Source organism: Emys orbicularis, chromosome 13 (genome assembly GCF_028017835.1).
Source record: "Emys orbicularis isolate rEmyOrb1 chromosome 13, rEmyOrb1.hap1, whole genome shotgun sequence".
Lineage (NCBI taxonomy): Eukaryota > Metazoa > Chordata > Testudines > Emydidae > Emys > Emys orbicularis.
Window position 1 is genome coordinate 12,836,810 of NC_088695.1, and position 14,649 is coordinate 12,851,458.

At 44.4% G+C, this 14,649-nt stretch overlaps 1 protein-coding gene across 1 annotated transcript; it reads left to right on the forward strand.

The window, feature by feature from the left end:
* Positions 1–13,393: 13,393 nt before the first annotated feature.
* On the forward strand, positions 13,394–14,341 carry LOC135887439 (olfactory receptor 6M1-like). Its single transcript, XM_065415201.1, has one exon. It carries the CDS (start codon positions 13,394–13,396, stop codon positions 14,339–14,341), a length of 948 nt encoding a protein of 315 aa, XP_065271273.1.
* The last annotated feature ends 308 nt before the right edge of the window (positions 14,342–14,649 follow it).

Sequence of the window (14,649 nt, forward strand, 5' to 3'; positions counted from 1 at the left end):
TACATCATGGCTGTAAAATACTACACAGACTGATAAACTGAATATGCAATCCAGCCCCTAAGGGCCATTGACTACAGAGGTATGATGGTGAGGATCCTTCAGCCTTGAGTCAGGGATGCTGACTTCAGGCCACCCCTCTCCCAGAAGCATTGTGCACTTCCCTGAAGATTTCCTGGGCAAAGTCTATTCCTTTTATCCCCAGAGAAAACTGCATGTGGGCAGCTCCTATTGGCTGAAATCCAAAACAGGAACATTAGCACTGTCCTAAGAAGAGTCCGTCTGCTTGCCTCTGTTTCTTTACAGGTTCTAGTGACTCACTCTCATTGTTTACACACACAGTGCACAGCTGCTATGTTCAGAGACTCAGAAACCCCATTAGCTCCTCACCCTTCCACTGGCCTTGCGAGCAGAGCCTGGGACATTAAACTCACACTTAGGGCAGGTCAAAAATGTTCAAATTTTTTTTTCTGACAGAAAATTGGGTTTCATCTGCTTTCCTTTCAAAATCCCAACTGTTTGTCAGAAACAAACAATAAATCATCAGAAAACTGATTTGTTGTTCATTTTTTTCTGAAAATGTTTGATTGCCCCAAATAAAAGTATTTGTCAGGTTTTTATGTGTTTTTTAATGTGTAACCCTCTCTTCCCTGGTCACCAGGTGTTCCTGTGGATAATGGAGATCCTGGGGTGGTCCCAAAGGTGGTATTGGATAGGTGGGAAGCTTCTATCCACCCATCTGCAGCATCTCTCTTCTCATAGGAAGAACGACTGTTGGCGGTGCCTCCTCCTGGATATGCACTGTACACCTCTTAGGGTACCTTGGTCGCTTCCAGTTACAACTCCAGCCTAAACCAGCAATAGGCCTCGCAGATAAGGGCAAATGATACTTAGTGCTCTACAGAAAGCATTAAACATCCAAGTTGGCATGAGGAACAACTTTACTTACAAGTAATATAGTGAGATACAATGACAATGCAATAGAGTACCCACTGCAATTACTGTGACTGTTCAATAGGTGGCAGCACAACGGTTCAGCTAATGGTGGCAACTTATAAACATAAACTTAACCACTATTTCCAAAACAGAGGTTTATGTAAAAACTAAGCTTAAATTTACAGAAGAACATTCACCGGCAAAGAATTCCCCATGGCAGAGGGGTGGGGTCGGGATGAAATCCTCACTGGCATCACCCCACACACTTTCCCTCTGGGGGGATGGAGGCTAGAGCCCACCAGCCCTGCAGCTTAGCTGACCAAAGGAGGGTTAGAGAGAAGAAGAAAAGATGAACCATAGCTGAGCTGTTCAATGGGAAGGAACAGAGTGGGAAGCTCAGTAGAGAGAGTACTACCCTGCTGCTGACCCCAGTGTGACACTAGAGGGCACTGTTCTATAGGAGGTGGTGTGGATGACAAAACAGGTGGTGTGCTGCTCTCCCACTGGGTGCTGACCATGATACCCAGCCATGCTGCAAGGACTAGGGTGGGGGCTCCATAGGGGGCGCTCCCCCCTGACAGTCAGTGCTAAGCCCAGTGCCCGAGTGCAGTGCTAGGGCATTTTTTATCTTGCAGGTATCTGGGTGGGGGCTCCATGGGGGGCGCTCTCCCCTCTGTGCTAATGTTGATACCAATGTCCTAGGATTTGGCAAGTGGACGATGAACTGCAGGATGCACCATCTTTTGGCTGAAAAATAACAACACCGATGCCCTTCAGCTTGTAATTTCTATGGCTTGGATTTTGAAAGGCACCTAAGTGAGTTGGGCACCTAAATCCCACTGAAATTGGATGGTTGTTGGACACCTAGAGCCCTCAGGGTCATTTAAAAATACCACCGTCAATGTCCCCTGTACTCAAGGTTTCAAGTCTGGCCAAATCCCAGATCTGTCAACTTCCTCCTCCTTTCCCCCTCTCTCCATCTTTTCATTTGGATTCAGTCATGGAGCCATAGTATTTGAACCCAGAAGGGAACCAGACCATCTAGTCTGACCTCCCGTGTATCACAGGCCACCAGCACCACCCAGCACCCTCACACTAACCCCAACAACCAAAATGAGACCAAAGCATCACAGCCCACAGGAGACTAGACTATGATGTGCCACAGACAGGGGACAGGAGGGACCGAGGTGCACCAATGCCTGAGGCCCCCACAATGGCAGGGAAATTATTAAGTGGGCCACAGGATTCTCCTTCCCCTCCAGTCCCAGAACAGTTGCCATTCTCTACCCAGAGGCGGCTGCATTTCGGCGGGTGGGTGAAGCCAGCCCTGTGCACAAGGCCCTTTGAGGCACTGCAAGATGAATTAGAGTTGGACATAGCTTACCCTGGGGAGCTCCCTCTGAACTTTGGGAAAGCGAGAAACATTTTGACAAGTTACAGAGTGGGGAAAGGAAAAGAATAAGTGTGTGTGTCTGTGCTCAAGGTCACAAAGAGGGGCGCATGAGAATTCCAAATTTCCAAATATCCAAAAGTTTCAAAAACCAAAACACAACAACAGCAACACCAGCAAAGGTGGAACTCATTGCCACAGAAATATGTTAAGGTAAAGAATTGACCGAGACTAACCTCCAGACTATTTTCAGGGGGCCTCTCTTGTTCAAACAGGAATTACGTTGGGGAAGTTGTGTGGCACATGCTATGCAGGAGGTCAGACGAGATGATCACAATGGTCCCTTCTGGCCTTGGAATCTGTGAATCAATCAGCAGAGGAATCATGACGCTCCTGCCACAGATACTGATGGTGTGGGTCAACCAGAGACAGACATGGAGAGGGAACTGCTCTTATAAGACAGGGTCTTTCCTTCACCTGGCGGGTATCCAGTGTATATAGCATGTGTATGACCCAGAGTCCATTATACCAGTGCTGGTCAGCTGGTAGCTCCAAATATCCCGCTTTGGCATTCTGGCAGAGGCCACATTCCCCTTCCCCTTGAGGAGCTGAGCACCTGAGGGTAACACAGCATCTGGGAATGGAGATGGGAGCCTGTGGCTTTGCTGTCAGCAGTGAGGTAGAGGGAGTGATGTTGGAGGTCACCAACAAGAAAAATGAGGTGCATGGTGGATATAGGTGCGGGGCCATCTCAGGAGGGCTCCTCATCCTGTTAGGGTCACCCAGCCTCTCCCATGGATGGAACGTTAGCCCGGAAGCCAGGATGTGATTCTATGCTCCCTCCTTCTGGGCAAGTATCAAGTTCATGTCTAGAGATGGTTGCAACACAGAGTTTCCATTCCACGGGAAATAACAAAATTTGTTTTCATTCCAAATTGGGATGAAAAGCCAAAATTTCCTGCAGAATAAATATTCAGATAAATTTTACTCCAGAACCAGGGAATTGCTATTTCAATATAATATAAAAGCCAGAACAAAACACATTGAAATGATAAAATCCAAACAGAAAGTTTTGCCATTATGACAATGAAAAGTTTCCATAGAGCTGGGAGCAGAAATAGGTCTCCTGTGTATGAGGCCCATTCTCAATCGAGCTGATAGAAAAATATTCAAGAAAAAACATTTTCCATTAAAAAAAATGGCTTTTCACCAAACCAAAATGTTTTTTAGAAGCATATCAGTTTCAATGACAATTTCATTGGGAAATTTGGGAAGGTTTTTCAGGGCCAGGATGGAATTTTTGGTAAGAAAGAGCCAGAGCTATCCCAGAATAGCCAGTAGCCTGGTGGTTAGAGCTATCACCTGGGATGTGGGAGACCCCCTTTGAAGTTCTTCCTCTCACTCAGGAAGAGCAGGAACTTGAATGTTGACCTCTCACAGCTCAGGTAAGTGCCCTAACCACTGTGCTATTGGTTGATCTGGAGTGTGTCTCACTCTCTTTTGAAAGGTTTCTTTTTCATTCCAGTGTGGACTGAAAACAAATTTTGAAACCTCAGCTTTTCACAAAATAGAATTCTTGTTTTCTGGCCAGCCCTAATGATCAATCCACTGAGGAACATGGTCTCCTAATGTGCTGTGTCACCCTCTAGTGGCTGGGCATCATGGAGGATAACAGTCTGCTACTGCTACCCAGATGACAGCACTACTCCTTTACCTCCAGATTCAGCCTCTGCTGGTGACTCATGGTGGGAATTGGTGTCTAAATACTTTGGGGCCATTGGATGAAGGAGGAAAGAGGAGGGCAAGATAGTGTGATAATTTTTACAGAATCAGGTGGCTGGGTAGCTGGGAATGATGTGGGGGAAGGGAGATGTCTATCCGTTGTGGAAGGGAACTTCTCCCCTTATTTCTGGGAGAAGTTCCCCATAAACACCTGCAAAACAAACTTATTATCCTTCAAAGTCTGCCTTAAAACTCTCCTTTGCAATGATGTGTACAAAAACTTGACAAGTAGGCTGCTGGGGCGTTGAGACCACTCCCTGTCATGCTGACCAGTATTGTTTTTCTTGTACACCCCTGCTGGTCTATCTGTATCCATTCGTTGTGTCTTCTCTTATATTTGAATTCTAAGCTCTCTGAGGCAGAGGCTGTCTTTTTTGTTTTATGTTTGTACAGCACCTCACCCAGTGGAGTCTTGATCCATGACTAGGGATCCTATACACTATGGTAATACAAATAATAAAATAATACTAATAATGAAAATTATTTAGGGATTTCAGTGGACAAACAAGTAAACGGGACCTCCTAGTGAGATGGTGCGGCATAAAAAGAGCATCCAGTGATACTGACAAGGTAACAAATTTAAAGCTCAGGAAAATAAATACTTTTTGAAAAAATGCATGGTGACTCACTGCTGCATGTCATTGAGGTCTGGGTTTAACTGTTCAAAAAAGGGATGGATGTTTATTAGGGCTGTAAAACTATTAAAAAAATCAATCACGATTAATCATGAGATTAAAAAAATAAATCTCAATTAATCGCTGTGTTAAACAATAATAGAATAGTGATTTAATTTAGTATTAATAATTTTAATAATAATACAATTTAAATAATAATATAAAGTGAGCACTGTACACTTTGTATTCTGTGTTGTAATTTAAATCAATATATTTGAAAATGTAGAAAAACATCCAAAAACACTTATAATAAATTTAAATGGGTGTTCTATTATTGTTTAACAGTGAGATTAAAACTGTGATTAATCACAATTAATTTTTTTAATAAAGTTAATTTGTTTGAGTTAATCACTTGAGTTAATAGTGATTAATTGACAGCCCTAAATATTAGCCCTGTTGTCCTGAGCAGCTAGCCAAAAAATCAGGGTCTTGCAAGTTGCTCCAGTTAGGACATATTGATGCTGGAGCCTACTATCTATGATGCAATCCTGTTTATTTACAAAAAAAATGTACAAAGTCCTGTTTCCCTGACCATGGAAGGAATCAAACGATGGGAGACAGTGTCCTAGATCACAACCCCAATCCACTTTCAGCCAGCACCCTGAGAAAATGCAGACTCATAATTTCACTATCCTGCAGATTATTACTATTTATTACTTGTATTAAAGGAGCAACTAATAGCTCTGACCATGGTAAGAGAGATCGGGGCTCCACTGTGCCAGATGCTGTAAAGACACACATGCAGAATCCCTGGCCTAAAGCAATCTAAGGCTTAGATTTTCAAAGGTGTGTAAGCAATTTGAATTCCCAATTCCCATTAAATTTGTTGTGATGTGGTCATCCCCATCTAATAGGTGGCTTTGAAAATCTCAGCCTAGATAGACAAGGCTGACAAAGGGCAAGGAGGTGAGTGAACATGAAGAAGGGAGAAGGGAAAGAAAGTTGGGATTCTCAAAGGGGACTAAAACAGTTAGTTAAAAAAACAGACATAGCTTGTAAAAAAAAAAAATCTTTCTCCGATTAAAAATTTTGAAGAAAAATTTCCCTTTTAACGTTTTTCAGTGAAACTTTTCAATTTTTTGACTAAATATTCTAAACAATATTTTTTGTTTTGTTTTGAATCCTAATTTTCTTTTCATTTTGTTTTTGAAATTTTGTTTTTCGAATTCCCACTCCCCACTTTTTCTCCTCTTCCTCTCATTCTTTCACCCCCAGTGGGGAAAAAAAAGGCGGAAATGTTAAAAAAACAGGGTGGAGGGAAAAAATCCAAAAACTGATTATTTTTTCTAGGTTTTGAAAACAGAAACAAAACACAAGTAGGTGTCTGAAAATAAATGAAAAATCATATTTTTCCATTGAAAAAAAAATCATTTAAATCAACCGGTTTTTACAAAGTATTGTGATTTATATGATATTGTCTTTTTCTTTGAAAAAAAAAATGGTCAAAAACATTATGACTAGCTCTACCCAAATTTTACACGTAACGCCAATGAGTTCCCTTGAAAATGCCAACCAAGTGATTCTTAGGAGAACAATTTTCTCTATAAGGTTCTCCACAGAGCCCCTTTTACCTCCTTGCTCCTCAAGCTGTAGATGATTGGGTTTAGCATGGTCATTACCACTGTGTAGAACAGGAAAAGGAACCTGTCCCAGTCCAGGTAGTAGCTGGATATGAGTTGTAAGTTCATAATGCTAGCAGAGCACTAGAAGAGTGCCATCACGATGAGGTGAGAGGAACAGGTGGAGAAGGCTTAGACCTGCCCTCCACCAATGGCATCTTCAGGATGGTGCCTATGATACATGTGTAAGATCCCACTGTGAAGAGCAAGGGCAGGACAGTGATGAGCGTGCTGCTAGCTAGGATTGAGACCATGTCTGGGGACGTGTTGACGCAGGCCAGCTTTAGCACCAGAAGGAAGTCACAGAAGAAATGTTCAATCTCATTAGGCCCACAGAATGGCAGGATGAATAGCCAAGCCACGCTTCCCAGTGGGATGAGGATGCCACATAGCCAGGAGATCAGTGTCAGCCGTACACATGCCCCCTTGGTCATTCTGGACGTGTAATGCAGTGGGTGGCATATTGCCAGGTAATGGTTGTAGGACATGGAAGCAAACACTTGACTGTATCCAAGAAGAGGAGGAAATACATCTGTGTGGCACAGCCAGCGAAGGAGATAGCTTTATCCTCTGAGAGCTGGCACTGCACAGCAATGTGCCATAGACCCTTTGGGTGAGATATTCAAAAGCCCCTAAAGGTACATCAACACTGCAATAAAAAATCTGCAGCACTGAGTCTCAATTGACTTGGGCTCATGGGTCTTGGGCTGCAGGGTTAAAAATAGCAGCATAGATGTTCCTGCTTGGTGTGGAGCCCAGGCTCTGAGACCCTCCCCCCTTACCAAGTTTCAGAGCCCAGGCTCCAGCCCAAGTGGGAGCATCTGCACTGCAGTTTTATAGCCCATGAGCCCAAGTCAGCTGACCCAGGCCAGCCATGGCCATGCGTGAGTTTTTATTGCAGTGTAGATGAATCCTAAGTCATCTAGGAGCAAGAGTCCCATTCATGCTCTGGTACTTGTGACAATCCCACCCTTACATGGTGAACAGCAAAGGGCTGAACTCCGTGAGCTCAAGTGGCCAGAGATGGCACTTTTGCAACAAGATGGTCTGAGTTTTACATGTGAGTCTATGGTGCTCTCCAGCCATAGCAGTCATGACCAGGATGTGGGCAGTCTGGCCCAGGACTCAGGTCATGTGGTCAGAGCAGTAGAAGGGCCTAGTGGCTGGAGCAGGGGTCAGAGCCAGAGTCAGAAACCAGGAGTCAGTCCTAAATTCAGAGTCAGCATCAGGAGTCTAGTCAGGGATCAAGATCCAAGCCAAGGGCCAGAGACAGGTCAGGAGTCAAGCCAGGAATCAGAGCTGGAGAACACAGCCAGAGTCCGAAGCAGGGAACAAGAGCGGGCGCTGTTGTAGGAACAGGCCAGGTCCTGCCAGGTTACACATACAGCTTCCTGGAATGCCTTCCATGCTTAAATAGTGCCCATTTGGGGCTGTAAATATTTGGGTTTTGGTTGCTAAAATAGTTTCACCAAAAAGTCCCCATTTTCTGACCAGCTCTACCTGAGATGTCCCATATCTCCAGCTATCACAATCCCATGTGACCCAATGGGAATGGGAGTGATGAATGTGGCAGGGGACATTTTCAGATGGGCATAAGTGAGTTAGGCCCCCAACTCTCATCGAACACATAACACCAGCTGCAACTAACCAATGTAGTGATATTTTCAAATGGACCTAAAAGAATTAGGCATCTAACTCCCACTAGATTTCAGTGGGCATGGGGTTCCTAACTCACTTAAATCCATCCCAGCCTATGCTGCTGCTGCATGATATTGTGGTCCCCAGCATATTTCCCTGATGACAAACACCCCCAATGTTTGCAAGGGAACGAGGCTGCCACCATCATAGATATATGCATTTTGTTACCCTTCTTGGACCAAGGAATTTGGGTGGACTCTGCAGTCCAGTTCTGGCAGTCGTACACTCTGGACAGGGACCAGGCCACCCTGAGCATCTGAAGCATGGATGGAGCCAACAAGCACATATGGGGGCAGCAGGATGCAGGCCATTTTTTCACTGACCCTGTAAAAGTACCTCCTCCAGAGTTTGGGATTGCCAGGAGCCAATCACGTCAGATTCAGGGATTGTCCCATTATTCAGACTCAGTGCTCTAGGGTCACTGAGAGGCTCAGTATATCAGGGCAGTCTGGAAGGGTCACAGATAGTTAGCACAAATATACTGTGATGGGTTGGATCACAGAAACCCCCTTTGGGACTGCCACCAGGATTATCTGGCTATTTGGACTCTCTCCTCAGACCCTACACTACCAGCACTACCAGCTATCTTCGAGACACCACCGACTTCCTGAGGAAACTACAATCCATTGGTGATCTTCCTGAAAATACCATCCTGGCCACCATGAATGTAGAAGCGCTTTACACCAATATTCCATATGAGGATGAACTACAAGCTGTCAGGAATAGTATCCCTGATGAGGCCACAGCACGCCTGGTGGCTGAGCTTTGTGACTTTGTCCTCACCCACAACAATTTCAGATTTGGGGACAACTTATACCTTCAAGTCAGTGGCACTGCTATGGGTATCCGCATGGCCCCACAGTATGACAACATTTTTATGGCTGACTTAGAACAATGCTTCCTCAGCTCTCGTCCCCTAGTGCCCCTCCTCTACTTGCGCTACATTGATGACATCTTCATCGTATTGACCCACAGAAAGGAGGCCCTTGAAGAATTCCATCTGGGTTTCAACAATTTCCACCCCACCATCAACCTCACCCTGGACCAGTCCACACAAGAGATCCACTTCCTGGACACTACATTGTCCATAGAGTGCCCCTCCTCTACTTGCGCTACATTGATGACATCTTCATCGTATTGACCCACAGAAAGGAGGCCCTTGAAGAATTCCATCTGGGTTTCAACAATTTCCACCCCACCATCAACCTCAGCCTGGACCAGTCCACACAAGAGATCCACTTCCTGGACACTACATTGCAAATAAGTGATGGTCACATAAACACCACCTTATACCAGAAACCTACTGACAGCTATACTTACCTACATGCCTCCAGTTCCATCCAGGACATATCATACAATCCATTGTCTACAGCCAAGCCCTAAGCTACAACCAAATTTGCTCCAATCCCTCAGACAGAGACAAACACCTACAAGATCTTTATCAAGAATTCGTAAACTACAATACCCACCTGGGAAAGTGAGGAAACAGATTGACAGAGCTAGACAGGTACCCAGAAATCACCGACTACAGGAAGGCCCAACAAGGAAAATAACAGAACACCACTGGCCATCACGTACAGTCCCCAGCTAAAACCTCTCCAGCATATTATCAACGATCTACAACCTATCCTGGAAAACGATCCCTCACTCTCACAGACCTAGGAGACAGGCCAGTCCTCGCTTACAGACAACCCCCTAACTGGAAGCAAATACTCACCAGCAACTACACACCACACCACAGAAACACCAACCCAGGAACCAATCCCTGTAGCAAACCTCGTTGCCTACTCTGTCCCCATATCTAGTCTAGCGACACCATCAGAGGACCCAAACCAACATGTGCAAGGTGAGAGGCGGCACCTTGCTACACAGAGGGGTTGCACCTCAATACATCAGGAGTGATGTGTAACTTGTTTGTACCTGTGTATAAGAATGCATCCCTGGGATTGTGTCTTTGTCTGGCCTAGGGGGCAGTGGAGTGTCTTGCCACTGACTGAGCTTTGTCCATTGTCAGGGAGCACATATGTACTAGCAGAACTGTAGACATCTGATCTGGGGAGCTAGAGACTGTGTTTTGTTTGACAATAAACCTGGCCGGGTGCCTTCGTACCTTATCGGAGTCTGTGGTCATTGGCGGTTCTCTCGGGGTCTGCTGTGTCAGCCATCTGCACAAAGCTGGGGCAGCAAACAGAGGGGAACACACGCACACAGCCGACTGTTATCAACATTGGATAGAGCAGAGCACCACACCGGTGGCATCAGACAACACAAATAACTGTGCAGAGCAGTCAGTTATGGGATTAACTTCCAGGATAAAATTCCTCCTAACCTCCAAGTATAGACTAAGAGTAACTTCCAAACAAACTGGGTCATTTAACCATTGAGATGGTTAACAACTATGGTATGATCCTGCACCATTCAAGTCAACAGGAGTTTTCCCATTGACTTGAGTAGGAGCAGAATCAATATCTCTGTGTCAGCCCTATCTAGCTGGATGTCTGAGGCTCTCATTTTCAAAAGCGACTAGTGATTTTTGGTGCTTTGGTTTATGGATTTATTTATTTATTGTGCCCAACTTGAGACACATTGAAGGGGCCGGATGGTCAAAAAGGGTGGAGCACCCACCTTCTTCAAATTATGTCCCTTTAAGGTGAAAATGTGGGTCATGAAAGATAAGCATTAGAACTAATTTTCTGCAAGGTCCAGTTGCAAAGCTGAGACTGAACCTGGATAAACAGTGCTCTTCTCTTGTGCTGATTGCTTCAGAAGCTGGTGACATAAGGCACTTCAGGAAAAGTTGGTGAACAGTCTTCCCCAAAACTTTCAGCAACTAATTAGTTCCAAGGCTCCCCCAAGTCACAATGTTTTGTTTGTGTAGATGTCTCAAAGGGACGCAACTTGTCTCTTTGTCATTAAAACCTTTATTTCTTGATAATTAAAACTTCTGGGAATAAAGTTAAGGAAAGTTCATTTAATTCTGCACTGGTTTTGCAGCTGGGAATTAACCTCTGGTAACTTGCTTCTGTGACAGAAGATTAGAAGCTGCTGAAATTTTATTTCTTTTCTTTTCCAGTGTGCCAACATTGAGATGAGTGGGCTTTTAGGCCAAGCTTTTCTAAAATGGCTAATAACTTTGGACACTAGAGTGCCCAACTTGAGACACCTGATTTTTAAGGAAAGAAGCTTAGCACTTTCTTAAAAGGAGCCCCCTTTTAAGGCATCTCAAGGTGGGCTGCCAGAAATTGGGTCATCCAGAATCTCTAGTCAGTTTGGAAAATCTTTGCTCCTAACTTTTTTTGGGACCTCTTTTCTTGTCCAGCTACAGTAGACTATTCCATAAATCCAGCTCTCCTGTTCCATGCCCCGTACACCAAACTCCTTCCAAGACAAATTCAAAGACAGGGTCTAGCATTGGCAGGAGCTGTAGAAATACAGGAAGATTCTGACAGGTCAGCAATGGACCAGATCTTCAGCTGGTGCCAGATCTTCAGCTGGTGTAGATCAGTCTAGGCCCAATGATTTCAATTGAGCTCTGCTGATTAACACCAGCTGTGGATTGGATCCACTGACTTTAATGTCAAGTTACACTAGCTGATGATCTGTCCTATTTACTTCAGTGAGGGGACAGCTGATTTTCACTAGTTGGGGATCATCTGGTCCATTGACTTTGATGGAGCTATGCCAAGTTATTCCATCTGAGGATCTGACTCATTAACCATCTATTGTCCAATATATCCAGCACACTTTGTGTCTCTGGTGCATTATGAAATCTGTGCCAGAAGTACCTGGGTAACATGTACCTATTGATTTACCTGCCTTATGTTCGGACCTTTTACATCACTTCTTGATTTAGGATAGGGGCAACATTTAGATGGGGCACCAACAATGAATACCATAACTGTAGGAAATAGCATTTGTGATGGTGACTCAGCCACTACTTACCCAGATGTCCTGGTGCAGCAATAGGGGGTTTTGCGTTTCCGGAGCAGTGTGCATGACTCAGTACGTGCTTTCCCCTCACAGTCATGCTGAGCCCAATGTCCCAGCATGGTGCTAGGGGGAATTGTGCTCCAGGGAGCAGAATGGGACGCTGTCACCACCAAAGCCAGTGCTGAGCACAATTCAAGGGAGGGCTGTGTTTACAGAGTGTTGTTGTCCCAAAGACATTTGCCTATCTGAACTGAATTTAGATGGTGTGGGTATATGGTTCCCTAGATACCCAGCGGTATGAATGTAAATAACCACCTGCACTCACTGTTTGTGATATTCTGTGAATGGAGATGAACACTTTGAACATAACAATGGTAAGGCACTAGGAAGCAAGAGGAAAATATAAATAACAGAGGGGCACTTTTCCCCCCGCATATGTATACAGAATCTTGGGAGACAGAATCTTGGGAGACAAACTTGGGATGCACAGACACAGAGAGAGATTTCCATGGGAGTCAGAAGCCAAGGCCTCAACCACATTACACCTATGGCGTAAGGTAAAACATTCCAAAATTTGTTTCTATGCATGATTTTTTGAAGAGCATTGAAGAGTGAAAGGGATTGAAATGAATAATTCTATATCTCTGCCTCTACCTCCCTCCCTCCCTCTATCTATCTATCTATCTATCTATCTATCTATCTATCTATCTATCTATCTATCTATCTATCTATCTATCTATCTATGCAGTCTCACATTTGTAAATAGCTCTATCTATCTATCCCCATGCAACCCTTTTGCTATACTTTTGGATATCTATGTACCAATCTATCTGTCAAAACTGATACTGTATAAAATATGTCTGACACTAATAGAAACATATCTTGGCTTTTAGATCTTTCTTTCATTGTGCTAAACTGGGGAGCAGTTATGTGGCCAACATAGGACCCCTTGAGAGGTTGATTGCATTGTTGGTTTTCTGATCCCACCAGGAGAGAGCCTAGCAAAAAGTTTTAGAATGAAGATTTATGTTCAATTGAACCTCATAAATACTAATCATTTATCTCCAGGCATGGTTAATAGAATGGAAAAAACTTCAATGGGAATTTAAAAATAGAAAATACAGTTTTTTCCAGAAAATCTATATTTTTGAAAATGTCAAGATTTTGTCAACTTTTAAGTGTCATAAATTTTTCATGAGCTCTGTAACTGGCCAGAAAAACCCTAGAAATGTATTTCAGTTTTGGAGGGTTATTTAGTTTGTTTGTATTCTCATTATTATTTTATTTTATTAAAATTAATTTGTCAAAAACTTGACTTTCAGCCTTTTTCAACTTCCTCTATTCTGCAGGCGAAAGCTGAATTAAGAATGAACAATCAGAGTAATGTGGTGATGGAGTTTGTGCTTTTGGGCTTCTCGCTGTCACAGCCCGTGGAGCTTCTGGTTTTCATGCTGCTATTGGCCATCTTTGCCTTGACTCTAATGGGGAACATGGCCATCATCATCGTTGTGTATGTGGATCTTCGCCTCTATACCCCCATGTACTTCTTCCTCTGTAACCTATCCCTCTTGGAGATACTCTTTGTCCTCTCCATCACGCCAAAGATGCTGGAGAACCTGCTCTCCCAGGCCAAAGTCATCTCCTTCTGGGGCTGCATCACTCAGTGTTACTTCTACTTCTTCCTGGGCACTACAGATTTCATCCTCATCGCCGTCATGTCCTTCGACCGCTACGTGGCCATCTGCCACCCGCTCTACTACCCTGTCATCATGAGTGGGCATGTCTGTGTCTTCCTGGTCATGGGTTGTTGGTTGGGTGGGTTTCTCTCCACCCTCTGCCCACTTGTTTTGCTGTGCCAGCTTCCCTTCTGTGGCCCCAATGTGATAAACCATTTCTTCTGCGACTATGCCCCACTAGTGAGGCTATCCTGCGTCGACACACACTTCCTCCTCATGATCGAGTATGTCCTCTCCTCGGTGGTTCTGCTCACATCCCTGTCTTTTACTGCAGTGTCCTACCTTTACATCATCGCAACAGTCTTGCACATCCCCTCAGCCACAGGCAGGCGAAAAGCCTTTTCCACCTGCACCTCCCACATCACGGTAGCCTCTAACTTCTACGGCAGTGCCATCTTCATGTACTCCGGGCCCAGCCAGGGCCGCTCCCTGGACATCCAGAAGGTGGTGGCTGTGTTCACGGTCATAGTGAGCCCTTTATTGAATCCTTTCATTTACACCTTAAGGAATAAGAAGGTTAAAGAGGCCCTCAAGGAATGCTTGACTATAAAGAGCTCTGTTCTGCAACTAGAGCCTTGATACACATACATCTTCATCTCAATAATGAATTGCTGCTTTTATCCATTGTGTGGCATTGTTCTTTAGTGGGGTGGGAGCTTGACTTAGGCTAAGGATTCCTGGGTTCTATTCCTGGACCTGCTGTGTGACCTTAGCAGAGTCTGTTTCCCCTCCCACCCTTTGTTCATTTGGGCTAGGATTTTCAAAACATCTAAGTAATTTAAAAGCTCAAGTCCCAACTCCCCAATCAAGCCATTGCTTTTGACATCCCCACTCTTCGACTATAAGCTCTTCAGGGCAAGAATTGTCTCCTGGCACCATCTGTTTAT